The 22,182-nt window shown below is 50.5% G+C and overlaps 2 protein-coding genes and 1 pseudogene across 6 annotated transcripts; 2 read left to right on the top strand and 1 right to left on the bottom strand.

Moving 5' to 3' along the window:
* The first annotated feature begins 897 nt into the window (after positions 1-897).
* KAT5 (lysine acetyltransferase 5) lies at positions 898-8,909 on the top strand. 5 transcript variants are annotated; one of them, XM_001170117.7, is made up of 14 exons: positions 1,318-1,616; positions 1,716-1,782; positions 2,107-2,175; positions 2,263-2,399; positions 2,689-2,844; positions 2,934-3,008; positions 3,115-3,189; positions 3,837-4,085; positions 4,163-4,252; positions 5,969-6,109; positions 6,191-6,284; positions 7,892-8,051; positions 8,178-8,259; positions 8,352-8,909. In XM_001170117.7, the coding sequence occupies exons 1-14, from the start codon at positions 1,605-1,607 to the stop codon at positions 8,484-8,486; spliced, it is 1,542 nt and encodes a 513-aa protein (XP_001170117.1). In that variant the 5' UTR covers positions 1,318-1,604; the 3' UTR covers positions 8,487-8,909. The 5 variants fall into 5 exon arrangements, with proteins under 5 accessions (XP_001170139.1, XP_001170117.1, XP_009421769.1 ...); XM_009423494.3 differs by having other exon boundaries at positions 1,321-1,616; positions 2,662-2,844; XM_001170139.7 differs by lacking the exon at positions 2,689-2,844 and having other exon boundaries at positions 898-1,616.
* Positions 8,910-8,988: 79 nt separating this feature from the next.
* On the bottom strand, positions 8,989-10,323 carry RNASEH2C (ribonuclease H2 subunit C). Its single transcript, XM_508559.8, has 4 exons — positions 9,892-10,323; positions 9,547-9,722; positions 9,350-9,469; positions 8,989-9,114 (listed from the first exon to the last, which is right to left on the bottom strand). The coding sequence occupies exons 1-4, from the start codon at positions 10,061-10,063 to the stop codon at positions 9,088-9,090; spliced, it is 495 nt and encodes a 164-aa protein (XP_508559.5). The 5' UTR covers positions 10,064-10,323; the 3' UTR covers positions 8,989-9,087.
* Positions 10,324-16,230: 5,907 nt separating this feature from the next.
* Positions 16,231-17,398, top strand: LOC100613153 (keratin, type II cytoskeletal 8-like; annotated as a pseudogene).
* Positions 17,399-22,182: the final 4,784 nt, after the last annotated feature.

Consider the following 22,182-nt stretch of genomic DNA (forward strand, 5'->3'; position numbering starts at 1 on the left):
AACTGGGCCCTTGAGCACCTATGCTCAGCCGGCCCCAACACTGGAGTGTACTTTCATTTTCAATAAATCGTTCATTCCTTCCTTGCTTTGTGCATTTTGGCCAATTCTTTCTTTTTCTTTTTCTTTGAGACACAGTCTTGCTCTGTCTGGAGTGCAGTGGCGCCATCTCGGCTCACTGCAAGCTCTGCCTCCCGGGTTCACGCCACTCTCCTGCCTCTGCCTCCCGAGTAGCTGGGACTACAGGCGTCTGCCACCACGCCCAGCTAATTTTTTGTATTTATTTTTAGTAGAGACAGGGTTTCACCGTGTTGGCCAGGATGGTCTCAATCTCCTGACCTCGTGATCCGCCCGCCTCGGCCTCCCAAAGTGCTGGGATTATAGGCGTGAGCCACCGCGCCCAGCTGTTTTGTCCCATTATTTTAGATGCCAAGAACCTGTACACCCTCCACCGGTGACACCTTCACAGTTTTGAGGAGTATTCATGGGGTATTTTGTAAAATGTTTCTCAATTGGGATTTGTCTGATGTTTTTCTCATGATTAGACTGGAGGCAGCTGGGATTACAGGTGTGAGCCACCATGCCCAGTCTCCAAACCCTGTTTACACAAAAATTTAAAAAAATTAGCCAGGCTTGGTGGTGCGCGCCTGTAGTCCCAGCTACTGGAGAGCCTGAGGTGGATCACTTGATCCCGGGAGGGGGAGGCTGCAGTGAGCGGAGACTGTGCCTCGCTGGCTGCACTCCAGCCCGGGCGAGAGAGCCAGACCTTGTCTCAAAAAAAAAAAAAAAAAAAAAAAAAAAAAAAAAAAAAAGCCTAATATGGCTGAGGGCGGTGGCTCACGCCTGTAATCCCAGTACTTTGTGAGGCCGAGGCGGGCGGATCACGAGGTCAAGAGCTCTAGACCATCCTGGCCAACATGGTGAAACCCCGCCTGTACTAAAAATACAAAAATTAGTTGGGTACTCGGGAGGCTGAGGCAGGAGAATCGCTTGAACCCGGGAGGCGGGGGTTACAGGGAGCTGAGATCGCGCCACTGCACTCCAGCCTGGCGACAGAGCGAGACTCCGTCTCAAAAATAAATATATACAAATTAAAAAAGCCTAATATACAAAATAAAGCTAGGAATCTTCCCTGAGTCCTCTTGCCTACGGAATGAAGTCCACAGACTTGGGGGAGCGTTCGAGCCCTTCTAAGCCCACTTCCTTTCTCCAGCCTCTCACGCCCAGTTGACTCCCGGCAACACCTCCCACCGCCACAAGGAGACGCCCGAGGACTTCCCTCCGTCAAAGCCAAAAACGGTATTGCCACGTGACCCGCTCCGCATACACGTGACCAGCTTCGCACCCGGTGGGCGTCACGTGACGGACTCAGTAGACCGCCACTGGCTGTGCACTTTATGGGGTTTCCACCTAGGGCTCGGCCTGAGGCTTGTAACACTCCGTTTTCCCCCGAGTCACAGGGGCAGTCTTGCCCCTCGCAGCTGGGTCGCGGTGTCTCTCAAAGGTCCCCCTCTACAGGGGCTTCGTGAAGCCCGGGCCCACAGGGCGCTCGGTCCCGGAAGTGACGTCTCCCAGAGGGGCCGGAAGTGGCAGTGGAGGGAGGGAAGATGGCGGAGGTGGTGAGTCCGGTGCCCGGGGCGGGGCGGAGGGAGCCAGGGGAGGTGGGTAGAGCCCGAGGCCCCCCAGTAGCCGACCTTGGCGTCGCGCTGTCTCCCCAGGGGGAGATAATCGAGGGCTGCCGCCTACCCGTGCTGCGGCGGAACCAGGACAACGAAGATGAGTGGCGTGAGTGACGTTGGGGGGCGGGACTAAGGAACCTGAGGGCGAGGGGCGGAAGGGAGTCAACTGAAATCCCGGGATGGGGAGGGGCCTCTGGAATTATGGGGCGGGCGAGGCGCAGATAGTTTGATGAAGGGGCGTGGCTCTTAGCTGCTCCGAGAGGTACAGGGCGGGGCCTGGAAAGGGGTGGCACTTGTGACTGAAGGCGGCTTAGGAGAGACCTAAGTGCTGGAGCTTAGGGATCCGGCCTGGGGGTGGAGTTCAGGTCGTGGAAGGGTGGAGTCTCATAGCCTGGCCTGTCTAAGGCCCCTGTCTATGCTATTCTCATAGCCCTGGCCGAGATCCTGAGCGTGAAGGACATCAGTGGCCGGAAGCTTTTCTACGTCCATTACATTGACTGTGAGTTCTGGGCCTGAGGTGGGGCATCAGGGTAGGGTTGGGGGACAGTCTTTGGCATTCTGTCCTGAGCCATCCCCACTGCTACAGTCAACAAACGTCTGGATGAATGGGTGACGCACGAGCGGCTGGACCTAAAGAAGATCCAGTTCCCCAAGAAAGAGGCCAAGACCCCCACCAAGAACGGACTTCCTGGGTCCCGTCCCGGCTCTCCAGAGAGAGAGGTGGTGAGTAGGTCCCCCACTTCACCTTTTCTCTCCTGCCTCCTATTTCTCTTGTCTGTTGGCATTAGGGGCTCCTGGATGGGCAGGAGGCGGCTCCCTCTCACCCTGACTTCATCTTGCAAAGGATGGGGGCCAAATTGCACATGTAGCTCCCAGAGTCCAGTAGCTAGTCCTGTGTCCTTCAGAAGGCGAGGGTGGGGTTTGATAATTTTGAGGTGAGGGACCCCTCTTCCCCTTCCCCATCCCACTGCCATCCCCGCCCCAGAGGAAGACCCTGGACCTATCTCTACAGCCGGCCTCGGCGCAGGCCAGCGGGAAGACCTTGCCAATCCCGGTCCAGATCACACTCCGCTTCAACCTGCCCAAGGAGCGGGAGGCCATTCCCGGTGGCGAGCCTGACCAGCCGCTCTCCTCCAGCTCCTGCCTGCAGCCCAACCACCGCTCAACGGTACCCTCAGCAATTCCAGGGACCTTGCTTTCTTCTCAGGTCCCACCTTCTCTACCTTCTGACCCACCTTTGTTGGTTTCTCTCTGCAGAAACGGAAGGTGGAGGTGGTTTCACCAGCAACTCCAGTGCCCAGCGAGACAGCCCCGGCCTCGGTTTTTCCCCAGGTGAGTTCCCCAAACCATCTCTTGTTCCCTTCCTCTCTTCTACTCTCTGGTGGCTTCTTTCAGGCTCATTTCACAGCCATCCCTTCTTTTCCTACTATCTCGGCAGAATGGAGCAGCCCGTAGGGCAGTGGCAGCCCAGCCAGGACGGAAGCGAAAATCGAATTGTTTGGGCACTGATGAGGTGGGTCTGGGTAGCAGCAGAAGGGAACTGGGTGAAAAGGAAGGGATGCAGGCAGGGTGGAGAGTTATTTAGTGATGAGTTTAAAAATAAAGAAGGGGTGGTGGGCAGAGCTAGTGTTGGTGGGATTAGGAGACAGGCAGAACATGGTTCAAATGAGTCATTGGGGCCGGGCGCCATGGCTCATACCTGTAATCCCAGCACTTTGGGAGTCCAACCAAGGCCGGCGGATCACCTGAGGTCAGGAGTTTGAGACCAGCCTGGCCAACATGGTGAAACCTTGTTTCTACTAGAAATACAAAAATTAGCCAGGCGTGGTGGCGGGTGCCTGTAATCCCAGCTCGGAAAGCTGAGGCAGGAGAACTGCTTGAACCCCGGAGGTGGAGGTTGCAGTGAGCCAAGATCGCGCCACTGCCCTCCAGCCTGGGCGACAGACTGAGACTCCATCTAAAAAATGGGGTCATTGGGTGATCTTTTCCACATCATCGATCCTTTAGGGTTTCAGGATTTTTATCTGGAAATTGGGGATCATGGTACCTCCCCCTTAGGGTTACTGTTAGGCTTGAAGGAAACCTGTCAAAGGGCTGTGAGCTGTGGTGTCTTGCTGAGCTGTCTCTTACAACCTGGTATTTTCCACTGGCCCTGGGCAGGACTCCCAGGACAGCTCTGATGGAATACCGTCAGCACCACGCATGACTGGCAGCCTGGTGTCTGATCGAAGCCACGACGACATCGTCACCCGGATGAAGAACATTGAGTGCATTGAGCTGGGCCGGCACCGCCTCAAGCCGTGGTACTTCTCCCCGTACCCACAGGAACTCACCACATTGCCTGTCCTCTACCTGTGCGAGTTCTGCCTCAAGTACGGCCGTAGTCTCAAGTGTCTTCAGCGTCATTTGGTATGAGGGGTCCAGGGAGGCTGCCTTCCCAGCACCCTCCACGTTGCCCTTGTTCCTGATCCTCCTCTCTTCCCCAGACCAAGTGTGACCTACGACATCCTCCAGGCAATGAGATTTACCGCAAGGGCACCATTTCCTTCTTTGAGATTGATGGACGTAAGAACAAGGTTAGTGCTTGAGAGGCAGTGAGGCGCTGGGGTGAATCAAATGACAGCTTCTTCTTGCTCAGGTAAACACTGACCAGTCAAGCCAGCAGATCAGTCCAGCCCATTTTTATTGAGTTCCTGCTGTCTGGCAGGTGCTGGTAGCCAGGAATGAGACAGTCTCTGTTCTCTGACAGCTTAGTCCATGGGAGAGACAGTCATACCAATGACCTCTAGCTCCCAGTGTCCTAAGTGTCATGAAACAGTGGGTAGGTTAGCAGGACCCAAAGGAGGTGGTCAGCAGAGCTTCATAGAGGGTTACCTTTCAACCTCGGTGGATGACAAAGTGGCTGAGGGGATTTCTTGCAGTGGTGTTCTGAGGAGTAGGCATGGATGCACAAAGGTGGTCTTTGTGAAAGGCAGAGATCATTCTGGCTGGGAGGCAGAAAAGGGAGGATGAGGGAAGGCTCGTACACGGGACAGAGCTTAGGTGATGAAGATGCTGTGTTAACCACTATTCTGTAATTATTAATGTGGACCTGGGCATCCAAGTGGCAGTACCCAGCAGCAGGCGGTTAAAAAGCAATTCCTGGGCTGGGCACGGTGGCTCACACCTGTAATCCCAGCACTTTGGGAGGCTGAGGCGGGCGGATCACAAGGTCAGGAGATCGAGACCATCCTGGCTAACACGGTGAAACCCTGTCTCTACTAAAAAGTACAAAAAATTAGCTGGGCGTGGTGGCGGGTGCCTGTAGTCCCAGCTACTCGGGAGGCTGAGGCAGGAGAATGGCGTGAACCCAGGAGGCAGAGTTTGCAGTGAGCCGAGATTGCACCACTGCATTCCAGCCTGGGAGACAGCAAGACTTCGTGTAAAAAAAAATAATAAAATAAAAAGCAATTTCTGGCTGGGCACAGTGGCTCATACCTGTAACCCCAGCACTTTGGGAGGCCAAGGTGGGCCAATCACTTGAGCCCAGAATTTCGAGACCAGCCTGGGCAACATGGAGAAACCCCCAGGTACTCGGGAGGCTGAGTTGGGAGAATCACCTGAGCCTGGGAAGTCAAGGCTGCAGTGACCCATGATTGCATGATTGCATCACTGCACTCCAGCCTGGGTGACAGGAGTGAGACCCTGTGTCAAAAAAAAAAAAAAACAAAAAAAACCCACAATGTCTGAAATGCAGGAGAAATCATGTGCAAAGCAGCAGGATTCATAATTTTGCTGGGGTAAACCCTAAGGCAGTTATTTTGTTAAATTCCAGAATTCCTTAACTCTGTTGTAGAGTAGCAGATCAGTTCCCAGGAGGTGTGACTGTGGATGTAGAATGTTAGGTTTTTTAACAGCTAGACTCCCAAGACTGTTAGATAGGGAGTCAGTGGTCAGAGTCTCACTTTGGACACATTAGTTCGTTGGCTGCTGTTAAAAAACATTAAAAGGCAGTGGTCTCTCCTGGTCAGGCTTAGAATGGAGGTGTGTGGAGCAAGGCGGGAAACTTGCCTGACTGAGCAGGGAGGCACTCAGACACCATCACACATCTGGCACACAGGCTTTTCAACACTGAGGAGCAGCCCTGCCTAAGCTGCGGGCTGGTGGAGTGGGTCAGGCCCAGCCAGGGAAGAACACTCATCACCTAGCAGCCTGGGGCATAGCACGAACGGTGAAGCTCCTGGTCGACCCTGAACCACTGGCCAGGCTCAAGGCGGGATACCCAGAGTGGTAACAAGCCTTTTCTCTTGCAGAGTTATTCCCAGAACCTGTGTCTTTTGGCCAAGTGTTTCCTTGACCATAAGACACTGTACTATGACACAGACCCTTTCCTCTTCTACGTCATGACAGAGTATGACTGTAAGGGCTTCCACATCGTGGGCTACTTCTCCAAGGTCAGTGCCTGCCCAAGCTGTCCCTGTGCCCTGTCCTGAGCCAGATCCCTTCCCTGACACTCACCTGCCCCCCTTCTCCAGGAGAAAGAATCGACGGAAGACTACAATGTGGCCTGCATCCTAACCCTGCCTCCCTACCAGCGCCGGGGCTACGGCAAGCTGCTGATCGAGTTCAGTGAGTATGTGTGCTGCGGCCAGGGGGTAGTGGACCCACCATCGGTGCCTCACAGGCAGATGGGCCAGGCTACTGTGATTCTCAACCCTGGCTGTGCAGCCCAGCCTCTAGGGGAGCCAGCCAGAAATAACAGTGGCACTCTCCCGGGGTTCTCTCCGTTCAGGCTGACTGCCCTGCTTATCTGGGGTAGGTTCTCAGCCCCCCAGTTTGCTCCTTGGCCAGGGTTCTAAGTGCCACTCAGCTTTCCCCAAATCTGACTTACATGCTCCTGCCTGGAGCCATGGGCAGAAGGTTAGTGAGCCGCTGGTGCTGATGTATCTGGTAACGTGTGCCATGATACGAGTCCTGGGGCAAGGACCAGTGGCTAATGTCCCCAGTTGTCGCCTGAGCCTTGCAGGCAGGTATCCAAAATGCTGTCAGCAGATAGACGTAAGCATGTTGTCCCTCGCTCCTTGTGTCCAGTGAGGTCAGTCTCTTAAAGCCAGAAGGGACTCTGACCTTCATCACACATGGGCTCTTCAGTGCCCTCCCCAACCCTGAGGCCCCTTCTTCCCAGCCTCTTACTCCCCATCACCCCCCATTCTGTCTATCTCACCACTCACTTGGAATAACCAAGCTCTGACCTGAGAAACAAGGAGGAAGTTCTAGCTGTTGACCTGGTGAAGACACAGAGGCTTTACCTGATCAAGGTTATGGTCCATTTGAGAAATTTTATTGGTTAAATGATGCCCAGATGGGGTCACATCCTCAGAACTTCTCAGCCTGGTAGCACAAGTGGATGCTTGAAGAAACTCAGTCTTGGAGCTCAGACAGCAATGGAGACGGGATGTGAGTGGGACCAGCAAGGGGCTAAGGTCCATTATGAGGGTGAGGAAGGGCTTCTAGAAGTAACAAACATCCCAGGTCCCTGACTGGGGAGAATGAAGACACTGACCAAGAGATGTGAAGCCACTCAGGGCTGTGCAGGGTCTGAGGATCTCACTGGGGACGGCCTCCCAGCGGCCAGCTATCAGCACGAGTTGGAGGGAAAGAGCCATGGTGGGGGTCAGTCACCTGGCTCCCAGGAATGGTCTCCCCGACTTAGGAAGCACCTTGGTGCACCTTTTCTCCTTGCATCCTCACAACCACCCAGTCAGGCCACTCAGGTCTTACAGCAGGTGACACTCCCAAGGTCCCAGCTAGGAGGACTTTGAGAATTCAAGCATTCTCAGGTCTGGATTAGAGACAGGAATCTGTCTCCACTTCCTTACATGGCTAGACACAGAGCCCGGGATGGCAAAGGAAAATCGGAGGCCCCTTCTTCCCATGAGCCATTTTCTCTGCATCCCCCGCCCATAAGCCTTCACTGGCCTCTGATCACCCTCATGGTTGACTGCAGCTGCTCCTCTCAGTGCCCTCATGCCCTCCACTGTGCTCAGCGCACGGGAAGAGTGAATACTCAGTTCTTCCTGAGGGAACTGAGGCACAGAGAAGTGGAGGGCATAGAACTGCCAAGTGGCAGGGCCATGATAGGAACTAGGCAGCCTGCCTTGGCAAGCTGTGTTTTTAAATGTTGCTTATGTTCATCTGTGACCTCTTACTCACCCTCTCCTGCTCCATTGCTTTAGGCTATGAACTCTCCAAAGTGGAAGGGAAAACAGGGACCCCTGAGAAGCCCCTCTCAGACCTTGGCCTCCTATCCTATCGAAGCTACTGGTCCCAGACCATCCTGGAGATCCTGATGGGGCTGAAGTCGGAGAGCGGGGAGAGGCCACAGATCACCATCAAGTGAGCCTGGTGCTGTCTACCTGGGGGTACATGGCATGGCTTGTCTGTTCTGGGCTTTCTCTCTCTCTCAGGGCTCCTGGGGACAGATAAAGGTCCTCAGGGAACCTGACCTGTGCTCTCCCACAGTGAGATTAGTGAAATCACCAGCATCAAGAAGGAGGATGTCATCTCCACTCTGCAGTACCTCAATCTCATCAACTACTACAAGGTAGGGAGGCAGGCAGGGGAGACAGGTGTGTGGGATGCAGAGTGCAGTCCTCTGTGGGCTGACCACCTGCTGAACCCATCTCCTCTGCCCAGGGCCAGTACATCCTCACACTGTCAGAGGACATCGTGGATGGCCATGAGCGGGCCATGCTCAAGCGGCTCCTGCGGATCGACTCCAAGTGTCTGCACTTCACTCCCAAGGACTGGAGCAAGAGGGGGAAGTGGTGACCAGACACTGCCCACTGCAGTGCCAAGACGGCAGCAGGACTGGGGCTGATAGCCCACCCCGCCCCCACTGCAGCTCCCACAAAGCACTCTAAGGGAGATGGGGCTGAGGACAGCTCAAAAAGGAGAAGACAGGCCTGGCAGGGGCCCACTGGTGCCCAGCACCAAGGCGAGCTCCGGGCTCAGACCAACTCCAAGGTCAGCTGGCCACAGGCCCAGGCCTGCTCTGAAGCAGGGACCAGAGGGAGCCAGGCAGCTGTGTACAGTGAGAAGGGATCCGGATGGGGGAGCTCTGTACAGAGGGCTGGTGATTGTAAAAATTTCTTTTGTAAAGTAGAAGTTGGGGGTGGGGTGGGTGCTGGCTGCAAAAATTTCTGGCTTCTCTTACCCCTATTGCCCCCGGCAATAAATTGTTTCTATATGCCAGAGCCATGCAAAGTTCTTGGGGGGGAGGGGGAAAGGGCCCATGCTGGCTTAGGGGCTCTAAGGCGCCCAGACTCACAGGTGCTGTGAAGAGCTCCTTTATTGGGGTGATGGAATCGGTTCCAAAGAGCTGGTTTACTGCTGTGAAGGGATCGTAGCTTTGAATTTCAAGCTCTGGTTCTCAGTCCTCGGGCACCTGTGCGTGAATCTGCAACAGGAGTCGCCTCTACTGTTGGACTTGTAAGACAGGGCGGCAAGCTGGCCCCCATACCCGAGGAAGGACCCAGCTGTTCAGAATAACCGCTTCTAGACATGCTAGGAAGAGTGGTCAGGGAGCTACGCTTCCCACACACTACCCAGTAGAATCCTCCGGGCTCCGTCTGCGCAATTGTGCTCCCCAGCCCATCCACCCGGGGGCAAGACGGAACTCCTCGTCTACTCACCGCTGCCGCAAGGCTGGGCCAAGTTAAGGCCCCACGCACTTTGGCATCCGGGCCAGGGATGGTCTCCAGACCCCACAGGGTGAAGCGGCTGAAGTTGGCAGTGGCTCCAATGAAGCGGTCCTGGGGAAGGGGCCTGGCTCAGCATCGGGACTACAGCTCCCGCCCGCACCCCCTTTCAACCCTATCCCTTTGCTCACGAAGTCCCGCTCCAGCGGCTCCTCCTCTTGGTCGTCAGTCCCGGAATCCCGCAAGGGGTCTGGCTTCCCCATCGACACCTCCTTCTCTTCCGTCACCATCACGTATCCCACGAGGCCAGGCGGCACCGCCACCTCCTCTCCCCGTAGACAGCGGCCCCGAAACGACACTTCGAGTCCTGGAGTGGGAGGCGCAAAGGGCCTCAGGCAGGACCCACGCTGGGTCGAGCCCGGAGCTGCCCTCCCGCCACCTCCGGACGGACCACGATCCCCAGGAGCCCAGGCGATGAGAAGCGCGCAGGCCGGCGCGGGGGCTGCCGGGAGCCGTAGTCTGGCCGCAGCGCTCACCCTCGGGGCCCTGGCGGATGGCGGGCGTGAAGAAGCGCCCCACCGGGGCGGGCCCGTCTACCGCAACCTCGCAGGGCAGCAGATGCAGTGTGGCGGGTACGGCGTCGCGCAATGTGGCGGAGCGCAAGTGGACGCGGTGCCTCTCGATGGCCGCTTCGTCGCCGCTCTCCATCCTCCCTCCTACGCGACGCCAGGGCTCGCGAGCTGACACTGAAGCTGGCGCGGAAAGCGCGCAGGGCCTCTCAGGAAGCCTCCGCGGGGCCTCACGGGAAGCCGCCGCGGAACTTCACGGGAAGTGTAGTCCCCTTACCCCCTAACGCTTTCCCTGGGTTCAAGTCCTAGGGTTTTCCAGTTGTGTTTTGTTTTTTTCCTTCCTTCCTTCCCCTCTCCTCTCCTTCCTCCCTCCCCTCTCCCCCCTCCCTCCCCCTCCCCCCTCCCTCCCCCTCCCCCCTCCCCCTCCTCCCTGCCTCCCTTCCTTCCCCCCTTCCCTTCCCTTCCTTCCCCCCTTCCCTTCCCTTCCTTCCCTTCCTTTCCTCCCCTTCCTTCCCTTCCTTTCCTCTTTATTTCTTTTTCTTATTTATTATTTTTTTTTTTGACAGAGTCTCGTTTTGTCGCCCAGGCTGGAGTGCCAGGCACGGTCTCAGCTCACTGCAACCTCCGCCTCCCGGGTTCAAGCGATTCTCCTGCCTCAGCCTCCGGAGTAGCTGGGATTACAGGCGCACACCACCACGCCCACCTAATTTTTGTATTTTTAGTAGAGACTGGGTTTCGCCATGTTGGCCAGGCTGGTCTCGAACTCCTGACCTCAGGCGATCCTCCAGCCTCGGCCTTCTGAAGTACTTGGATTACAGGCGTGAGACACCGCGCCCAGCCGGGTTTTTTTCTTTTATTGTTTTTAATGGCACATGTCGTTGTAAAATCTAAAACGATTCTGAAAAGTACTCTTTTTATATTGATTAGTAGGTAGGTTATTCATTTTTAGTTTATTAGGGACATCAACCCTTTTCTTAAATGCATTGAAAATGTTTTATCTGTGGTCTGTCTTGCAAACCTGTGTAAAGGTGATTTTTGCTGGACAAGGACTTATTTTTGTTGTTGTTTGTCTGGTCTTTTAGACAAGGTCTCACTCGCCTAGGCTGGAGTGCAGTGGTTTGATTGGCTCACTGCAGCCTCGACCTCCCAGGCTTAATCCATCTCCCAGCCTCAGCCTCCTGTGTAGCTGGAACCACAGGCCTGCGCCACCACGCAGCTAATTTTTGTATTTTTGGTAGAGGCGGAGTTTTGCCATGTTGCCCAGGCTGGTCTTGAACTCCTGGACTCAAGTGATCTGCCCGCCTTGGCCTCCCAAATCACGCTGGAATTACAGGCGTGAGCCACTGCACCCAGGACAAAGACTAATTTTTTGTAGTCAAATTTATCAACATTTTTCAGTCTTTTAGATTTCACAATTTTCTCTCTTTGGTTTCTCAGCTCTTCTCTAATGTTTATTTGTTCAGACACCCAACTTAGATATATTTTTTCAAGTTCTCACATAAAACAAACACAAAACTGGAAATTTAGATTTAAATTGCGTTTAATTTATACATCCCTGCACATCTGGGAGCTGGTCTTGGTATTCTGTTGAATATAAACAATTTCAGAGAACATCAGCATCGGACAAGGTCATTCTGTGACCGTGAGGGAGCAAGACAGAAACAGAACCACTCCATCGTCACATCTGAATGCTGGCAAAGGTGAACACTGTCCAAACCACAAAAGGCATGAAACATCCCTCTTTCTCCCATAAGAGAGTGACTGTTGTTTCCTTACCAATTACAGCATTAGCCTCCAACTAATCTTCTCTCCTTCTGGGCAAGACTCATTAAGACAGTCCGTCATAGACATACCCCCACCTCTGGCAGCATCCAAGCCAGAGAGAAGCCTGGCTTCCCTAAACCCTGACTGAAATCACTGAACATGGGCACAAATCCTCCTATAAGTCCTTTCTAGCACCCTCTTATTGAAATTCCCCAGAGTGCAGGAGTAATATACCCAATTTGTTCAACTGCAGATGTATTCCTGGTGCTCTTTCACTAGAGTGGCAGATTAATTTAGAAAAAGGCTTGCTTTAGTTTTCTATCAGGAAAGACATAATTCAATTTATTCACATCTCCTTGGATATCTGTACAGTTGTGAGGTTTTGTTCATATATAATAGTTATTAATACATATTGTAAAGTTTATTTCTTCCTAGCTTATATTAATAATTGTTTCTATTAAGAACTGAGGGGCTGGGCATGATGATTCACACCTGTAATTCCAGTGCTTTAGGAGGCCAAGATGGGGGAGGATTGCTTGAAGCCAGGAGTTTGAGACCGGCCTGGGAAACATAGCAAGACTCCGTTCCTACAAAGAAAAAAAATTTTTTAAACATGAGTGGGGCACAGTGGCATGTGCCTGTAGTCCCAGCTACTCAAGAAGCTAAGGTGGGAAGATCATTTAAGCCCAGGAGTTTGAGGCTGCCGTTCAAGTCACGATTGCACCACTGCACACCAGCCTGGGTTTACGGAGGGAGACCCTTTCTCTAAAAACCAAAATTGGGGCTTTTATTTTTTTCATTTTATTTTCTGACTGATTTTCTTTTTAATCTATAGCAGGGGTTGGCAAACTTTTTCTGTAAGGGGTCAAATAGTAAATATTTTAGGTTTTGTGGACTTTATGGCTTCTGTCGCAGCTACTCAACTTCACCGTTATAGCATGAAAGCAGCCATAGACAATACATAAATGAATGAGCGTTGTTGTGTTCCAGTAAATCTTTGCAGAAACAGACAAGGGGTTGGATTTGAACCACAGGCCATAGTTTTCAGACCCCTTGTCTATAGCAAACCTGTTGATTTTTATATGTCCATTTTTAAACTAGATATCGACTGAATTATTTTGTTCCTAATGATTTTTATTTTATTTTAAGATCCCCAGAATTAGTCACCTCTCTTTCAAATAATGACAATTTTTACCTCACCATTACATCTTCTTTTTTTTTTTTTTTGTTTTCATTACACCTTGTAATTTGTTTTCTTTTCTAATTGCCTTGGCCAGTACTTGCAGAACAGTCTCTCAAATGTTACTGGTATCAGAGGACAACATTGTCTTTTTCCTGAAACTTTCACGGGAGTGCTTCTGCTGTTTCACCAATAATCATGAAACTGCCTTTGACTTGTTATATATGTCTCATTAAAGCTGTACTACTAAGAGCTTTTAAAAATTGGGAGTAGATGTTGGATCTTATTTTTTATTTTTATGTTTTTGGTTTTGCAAGTTTCCTGTAGTCTGGATATTAGTAATTGCATTCCTGTAGTGTCAAGGTAATCTATACCTGTATTTTCTGTAATTACATCTAGAAGTTTAATTCGATTCTTTGGGGAGGGGAGAGGGCAAGACTACTTCATGGGTGGTTTTGTGTTTTTCCCTCTTTTTGTGAGGTTAGCAGCCATAGATGATCATTGCCTAGATACTTTAATTCATTAGAGGTTAAAACGCGTGTGCACGCACACACACACACAGATATTTTTGGGACAGAGTCTCACCTGGTAGCCCAGGCTGGAGCGCGGTGGCGCGATCTTGGCTCACTCAGCTCAACCTCTGTCTCCCGGGTTCAAGCAATTCTCCTGCCTTGGCCTCCTGAGTAGCTGGGATTACAGGCGCATGCCACCATGCCAGGCTAATTTTTGTATTTTTAGTAGAGATGGGGTTTTACCATGTTGGCCAGGCTGGTCTCCAAATCCTTACCTCAAGTGATCTGCTCCCCTCCCTTGGGCTCCCAAAGTGCTGGGATCACAGGCGTGAGGCATGGTGCCCAGCCTAAAACTGATATTCTAAGTCCTCTCATTTCTTCTTCATTTACTAGCTGAAATAGGTCTATAAAGAAAAACTCTCCCCATCAGCCATTTGATTGCCTGTTGGTACAGTGAGGATAAGAAAGACAAAATAATTAGGCCGGGCACAGTGGCTCACACCCATAATCCCAGCACTTTGGGAAGCTGAGGTGGGTGGATCACTTGAGGTCAGGAGTTCTAGACCAGCCTGGCCAACACGGTGAAACCTTGTCTCTACTAAAAAATACAAAAATTAGCCAGGCGTGGTGGCGCATGCCTGTAATCCCAGCTACTCAGGAGGCTGAGGCAGGAGAACTGCTTGAACCCGGGAGGTGGAGGTTGCAGTGAACTGAGATCGAGCCACTGCACTCCAGCCTGGGTGACAGAGCGAGACTGCATCTCAAAAAAAATCCTTTTATTTTCCAGTTCTTAAAATAGTGATTTGTTGCCCTAGCATATTCCAATGGTGACCTTTTAAAAATGTTAAATAAATATTAAATAAATAAATATAAATAAAAATAATAAATAATGGATTAACACTTTTATGTTTCACATAATTGTGGTTATTATTCTTACTGAGGTGCAAATTTCCCCATCTTCTGCCAGTGGAAGCCTCTTCAAGTTATCTCCTGAATCTTTCGATATGACCCTAGTGATCTTTTATACATATCTTTGTTTTCCAGTACCACAAGATGTTCCTGGCTCATCTTGTACATTTCCTGCCCCAGACTTGGAATTATACATCTCTCCAAAGATCGCTGGTTCCCTTCAGTGGGAAATGATATTTAGTAATCCAATCTGATACTAGATGTATTCATTGCTACTGAGTTAGCCTTTGTTTCTAGATATTTCCAGTGGACAAAGCTAGGAAATATGCATTTTTTTCTCTCCTTTTTTTTTTTCTTTTTTTTTTGAGACAGAGTCCGCTCTGTCAGCCAGGCTGGAGTGCAGTGGCACAATCTCGGCTCACTGCAACCTCCGTCTCCTGGGCTCAAGCAATTCTCCTGATTCTCCTGGCTCAGCCTCCCGAGTAGGTGGGATTACAGGCGCCCACCACCATGCCCGGCTGATTTTTTTATATTTATTTATTTATTTTTGAGACGCAGTCTCACTCTGTCAGCCAGGTTGGAGTGCAATGGTGAGATCTCGGCTCACTGCAACCTCTGCCTCCCAGGTTCAAGCAATTCTCCTGCCTCAGCCTCCCGAGTAGCTGGGACTACAGGCGCCCGCCACCACGCCCGGCTAATTCTTTGTGTGTTTAGTAGAGACGGGGTTTCACCGTGTTAGCCAGGATGGTCTCGATCTCCTGACCTCGTGATCCGCCCGCCTTGGCCTCCCAAAGTGCTGGGATTACAGGCGTGAGCCACCGCGCCCAGCCAGGAGGCTTAGTCTTAATAAAAACTTGGAAAGAAAGAGTCCCCCGAGGATCAATTACAACCGAAATGACAGAGCCCCTATCAGGTGTTGTTGAGTATCCCCTCTGCTGCTAAGCTTCAGGGAATAACTTGTTGGGTACACCTGTCTAGGATTAAACCTGTTTCTTATGAGTCACAGGCACAAAAGCAGGATACCACGACCTACATCTGTGAACCTTTGGAGGACCTCTGCTACCTATTTAAAAGAATCAATATTCAGCCATAAGTGGTAACGTGACGCCGTGGGTGGGAACATTTTTCTCTTCTTCCTGATTGTAATACTTCTTTTCTGTCGCTTTGGGCAACTACCTCCTCCCAGGAAACATCTCTTGTCCTTGTTGGGTGTAGAGGCCACTCTAAGGCCCAAGTGGATACCATGTGCCACTGTTAATCCTGTTTGCTCTCCCAATTAACCTAATCCTGTGTAAGTGGGAACAAAACTTTATAGTAAATATTTCAAAAATTATAGCTTTAGGAAATCATCTTCATGGTTGCTGGATTTGTCATCAACATCCCCAGGATAGAGAATTTCACCTTCTGGCCGATCCAAAAACTCTCTTGGCTAACTCCCTAGCCCTCTTCACCATCCATAGCAATCTCAAAGTACCCAGACCCCGACCATTAGGTGGAACTTTCTCTCGTGCACTTGATGGATTCTACCTGAAATCCCCCACCACTATTGCCTGGACCTGGGAAGGCATGTGTCTAGATCTCCAGGGCACTCATGATTCTATCAAGGCATGTATCTAGATCTCTAGGGCACTCATGATTCTGTCAAGGCGTGTATCTAGATCTCCAGGGCACTAATGATTCTATCTTTTGCAACCACTGTTGTGTTAATGACACAAAAGTGGAAGTTTCCCCACAATGCTGTGACCCAACTCTAGTTGCCAAGTTCCCAAGGCCACAGCAAGATAAATAAGATTCCACTTGTGAGCAAGGAGACCATATACAGTGCCTTCTCCCAGATCAGAACATACAGAGAAAAAAACAACTGCCTAATCTGGGAAGGTGAGATTACCGCCCCCTTCTGGAAAACAAGGGCTGACCTAGAGGAAGCTTCTCCATCCTTGAATCTACATCTGGTTCGGCCTGCCTACCTCCACTCCTGCCTCCATCGTGTCCATCACGGTGACCCAGAAGCCCTACAAGGCATCCATCTCTGGCCCCTGGGCTTTCAGCAGCCACTCCTACACCAGCGGTCCCGGTGCCCACATCAGCTCCTTGAGCGTCTCCCAAGTGGGCAGCAGCAGCAGCTTCTGGAGTGGCCTAGGCACCAGCATGAGTCTGGGTGGTGGCTATGGTGGGGCAGTGGTATGGGGTGGGGGTGGGCGACACAGCCATCATGGTGAACCAGAGTCTGCTGAGCCCCCTTAAGCTGGACCTGGACCCCAATATCCAGGCTGTGCATACCCAGGAGAAGGAGCAGATCAAGACCCTCAACAAGTTTGCCTCCTTCATCGACAAGGTGCAGTTCCTGGAGCAGCAGAACAAATGCTGGAGACTAAGTGGGGCATCCTGCAGCAGCAGAAGACAGCTGGGAGCAACATGGACAGCGTGTATGAGAGCCACATCCACAGCCTTGGGCAGCAGCTGGACACTGGGCCAGGAGAAGCTGAAGCTGGAGGCAGAGCTTGGCAACACGCAGGGGCTGCTGGAAGACTTCAACGATAAGTACCAGGATGAGATCAACGAGCGGACAGAGATGGGGAATGAATTTGCCTTCATCGAGAAGGATGTGGATGGAGCTTACATGAACAAGGCAGTGCTGGAGTCTCACCTGGAAGGGCTGACTGACAAGATCAACTTCCCCAGAGAGCTGTGTGAAGAGGAGATCTGGAAGCTGCAGTCCCAGATCTCGGACATGTCTGTGGTGCTGTCCATGGACAACAGCCGCTCCCTGGACGTGGATGGCATCATCGCGGAGGTCAACGCCCAGTACGAGGAGATCGCCCACTGCGGCCAGGCAAGGCTAAGAGTCTGCACCAGGTCAAGGATGAGGAGTTGCAGACACTGGCTGGGAAGCACGGGGATGACCTGCGTCGCAGGAAGATGGAGAACTCTGAGATGATCTGCAACATCAGCGGGGTCCATGCTGAGATTGAGGGCCTCAGAGGCCATCGCGGATGCTGAGCAGCGTGGGGAGCTGGGGGAGCTGGTGGAGCTGGAGGCTGCCCTGTAGCAGGCCAAGCAGGACCTGGCGCCGGCCAAGCAGGACCTGGCGCCGCAGCTGCTTAAGTAGACAGCTGAGCTCGGCCTCCCGGGGCCTCACAAGCCCTGGCCTCAGCTACGGCCTGGGCCCCAGCCTTGACTCTGGCAGGGATTTCAGCTCCTTCAGCCGCACCAGCTCCTCCAGGACCATGGTTGGGAAGCTGGTGTCCGAGTCCTCTGATGTCCTGCCCAAGCGAACAACTATGGCAGTCCCTCCCAGCCTACCCGCTCCTGCAGCTGCCCCAGAGCTTGTGGGGGAGGCTGCTGTGCAGGAAAGCGCAGGGAACAGGAGACCCACTTGAGGCTCAGCCCTCCTCCACAGCCCACTTGTGTGGGGTAACTCCCTTGCCCATGCCTCCATCACAAAACAATTCCACTGTTTTGTTTTGTTTTTTCAAGATAAAGCCTCAGCTAGCTCTGCCAACTGTCAAAAAGCAAAAAACAAACAAAACCCAGAAAACCCTACCAGGGTTGTTTGGTCCTCCCCGTTGGAATGGGGGGAGATATCTTGTATCTCCACAGACCCAACTTAGTGGCTAAAGATAGGCATCACACCTCACAGGGCCTCTATGGCACCCCAAATGGGTTCGTTTTCATTTGTGGTCATAAGTGGGAAGAAGTCACATCCCATAACCACTCCTAACTCCCCAGAGGACCTCCTGTTCTTTTAGGAGTAGCTTTCCTTTGTATATCAAAAACTTGGAACAGGGGTGAGTGTATGTTGGCCACCCTTTGGCCTTCCGGGGGTCACCATATAAAACCCTGTAAGACCGAGGAATACCAGAAATGAATGATCAATAGGATTAATTCTGACAGGAACTGGAGTGGCATTAGAACTAGTGGCCCCCTGGGGTGGCTTCGCCTACCATGAGTTGGCCCTAAAGAACTGACTAAAACCCTGGAATCATTAGCCACCAACACAGGTCAGGCATTAAAAGGAATTCAGGGATTCCTAGACTCTTTGGCAAATGTAGTTCTTGATAAGAGACTAGCATTGGATTATTTACTAGATGAACAAGGTGGAGGCTGTGCAGTTATGAATAAAACCTGGACAGGTTGAGATTAACATTCACACGATCTATCAGCAATCTATCTGGTCACATAGATGCTGGGTCACTGACTCCAGCTATATCTGCTCGATTATCAAAAATGCCCTCCCGGCCGGGCACAGTGGCTCATGTCTGTAATCCCAGCACTTGGGAGGCCGAGGCAGGTGAATTGCCTGAAGTCAGGAGTTCGAGACCAGCCTGGCCAACATGGTGAATCCCTGTGTCTACTAAAAATACAAAAATTAGACATACGTGGTGGCGGGCGCCTGTAATCCCAGCTACTTGGGAGGCTGAGGCAGGAGAATTGCTTGAACCCGGGAGGCAGAGGTTGCAATGAGCTGAGATCGTGCCATTGAACTCCAGCCTGGGCAACAAGAGCAAGACTTCATCTCAAAAAAAAAAAAAAAAAAGCCCTCCCAAGTCTCACTTGGTTCTTACCTCTCCTAGGACCTTTGATAGCTGTCTTGTTATTACTAATCTTTGGCCCTTGCTTTTTTAACCTTTTTTTTTGAGATGGAGTTTTGCTCTTTGTTGCCCAGGCTAGAGTGCAATGGCACGATCTCAGCTCACTGCAACCTCCCCCTCCTGGGTTCAAACGATTCTCCTGCCTCAGCCTCCCGAGTAGCTGGGATTAGAGTTGTGAGCCACCACACCTGGCTAATTTTTGAATTATTAGTAGAGATGGGGTTTCACCATGTTGTTTCACCATGGGCTGGTCTCGAACTCCTGACCTCAGGTGATCTGCCCACCTCGGCCTCCCAAAGTGCTGGAATTATAGGCATGAGCCACCACTCCCGGCCTGCTTGTTTAACCTCTTAATAAAGTTTGTGTCTTCTAGTTTACAACAGTTCCAGGTAAAGACAATGCTGGCACAAGGTTTCTAACCCATCCATCTTCTGACCTAGAGAATGAAAGCATCCTGCCTTTGGGCCGCCTTGGGTCAGGTATCTGGAGATTTTTACTCCTCTAGTGCTATGCAGGGCCTATTCCCATAAACTCAGCAGGGAGCAGTTACAGAATATGGACCTCCACCCTTTTGCAACCCCTTTCAGATTAAGGAGGAGTATCTGATCTCTGAGGGGAGAATGAGGTAGGAGGCAGGTGGGACTCGACTCTGGGCCAGGTTGAAGACTGGTTGAAACTGGGAAGAGTCTGTGTGTGGTGGCTCACGCCTGTAATGCCAGCACTTTGGGAGGCCGAGCCGGGTACATCACTTGAGGCCAGGAGTTCAAGACCAGCCTGGCCAATATGGTGAAACACCGTCTCTACTAAAAATATAAAAAATTATACAAAAATTAGCCAGGTGTGGTGGCGGGCGCCTGTAGTCCCAGATACTCAGGAGGCTGAGACAGGAGAATCACTTGAACCTGGGAGACGGAGGTTGCAGTGAGCTGAGATTTCATCACTGCACTCCAGCCTGGCTCCATTTCAAAAGAAAAGAAACTGGGAAGAGACACTGAAGGCACCTTTCCATAAGACATGCCCACTAACGCCATGACTGTTTACCATTGCCATGGCAACACCTGAAAGTTACTGCCCATTTTTGAGCTATTTTAAAATAACCGACCCCTTAATTAGCATACCATTAAGACTGGGTATAAATATAACTGCAAAAGTGCCCCTAGGCTGCTACTCTCAGCACACTGCCTATGAGGTAGCCCTGCATGGCAGGAGCAGTCACGGAGCTGTGACGTTGCCACTGCTTCAATAAAGCTGTTTTCTTCTACCCCCGGCTTGCTCTTGAATTCCTTCCTGAGTGAAGCCAAGAATTTGCCCTGCTTCACCTTGAGATACCATAAACATTTTAGGATGGTTATTTAAGAAATGTCAGTGAAAAACATCATCATGACTTTGATAGGGATTGCATTGAATATGTAGATTTCTTTGGGTAGTATTCACATCTTAGCAATATTAACTCTTCCAATCCACAAACATGGGAAGTGTTTCCATTAATTTATGTCTTCTTTAATTTCTTTCAGCAATGTTTTGTAGTTTCTATTGTATAAGTCGTTTACCTGTTGGTTAATTCCTAAATATTTTATTTTATTTAATTATTTGATTTATTTTATTTTATTTTATTTTATTTTTTGAGATGGAGTTTCCCTCTTGTCGCCCAGGCTGGAGTGCAGTGGCACGATCTCGGCTCACTGCAACCTCCGCCTCCTGGGTTCAAGCGATTCTCCTGCCTCATTCTCCCGAGTAGCTGGGATCACAGGCGCCTGCCACCATGCCTGGCTAATTTTTGTATTTTTAGTAGAGACAGGGTTTTGCCATGTTGGCCAGGCTGGTCTTGAACTCCTGACCTCAGGTGATCCACCCGCCTCAGCCTTCCAAAGTGCTGGGATTACAGGCATAAGCTACCGCACCCGGCCAATATTTAATTCTTTTTAATGCATTGTAAATGGAATTGTTTTTAAATTTCCTTTTCAGATTGTAGCACATAGAAATGCAACTTTTTATGTGTTTACGTTGTATGTGCTACTTTGTTGAAATCATGTATTAATTCTAACAGTTTTTTTTTTTTGATGTGTGGAAACTTTAGAATTTTCTGCATAAAAGATCATATCAGGCCTGAGCCTGGTGGCTTATAACAGTAATCATAGCAAATTGGGAGGCTGGGGTGGGAGAATCACATGAGGCCAGGAGTTTAAGAATGCAGTGAGCCATGATTGTGCCACTGCACTCTAGCCTGGGTAATAGAGTAAGACCCCAACTAAAAAACAAAGGATCAATATAATCAGTGAACAGAGATGATTTTACTTCTTCCTTTCCAGTGTGGATGCCTTTTATTTCTTTTTCTTGCCTAATTGCTCTGGCTAGAATGTTCAGTGCTATGTTGAATGGAAATAGTGAAAGCAAGCATCCTTGCTTTGTTCCTGATATTAGAGGAAATGTTTTCAATGTTTCACCATTGAGTATGGTGTTCACTGTGGGTGTTTAATATATGGCTTTTTATTATGGTGAGGGTGTATACTTCTATTTCTAGTTTGTTGAGTGTTTATTTTTATCATGAAAAGGTGTTGAATTTTGTCAAATGCTTTTGCTGTTAGAAGGGGAAGGGTCTGTATACCGAAAACTATAAAACACTGATGAAAGAAATGGAAGGAGGCTGGGCACGGTGGCTCATGCCTGTAATCCCAACACTTTGCAAGGGCCAGGTGGGCGGATCACGAGGTCAGAAGTTAGAGACCAGCCTTTCTAATATGCTGAAACCCTGTCTCTACTAAAAATACAAAAAGTAGCCGGGCGTGGTGGCACATGCGTGTGGTCCTGGCTACTCAGGAGGCTGAGGCAGAAGAATCACTTGAACTCAGGAGGTGGAGGTTGCAGTGAGCTGAGATCGTGCCGCTGCACTCCAGCCTGGGTAACAGAGTGAAACTCCATCTCAAAAAAAAAAAAAAAAAAAAAGAAATGGAAGGAAACACATATAAATGCAAAGATATCCCATGTTCATGGATTGGAATAATTAGTATTGTTAAAATGTCCATAGTAACCAAACTACCCAAATCCACAGAATCAATGCAATCCTTATCAAAATTCCAAAGTCTTTTTTTATAAAAAAGAAAAAACAATCCTCAAAAGAAAAATCAATCCAAGTCCACATGGAACCACAAAAGACCCCAAACAGTCAAAGCAATCTTGAGCAAAATAACAAATCTGGAGGCATCATACTCCCTGATTTCAAAATATATTATAAAGTTACTGTAATCAAAATAGCATGGTACTGCCATTAAAAAAAAGATATATCAACACATGGAACAGGATA

Source organism: Pan troglodytes, chromosome 9 (genome assembly GCF_028858775.2).
Source record: "Pan troglodytes isolate AG18354 chromosome 9, NHGRI_mPanTro3-v2.0_pri, whole genome shotgun sequence".
Lineage (NCBI taxonomy): Eukaryota > Metazoa > Chordata > Mammalia > Primates > Hominidae > Pan > Pan troglodytes.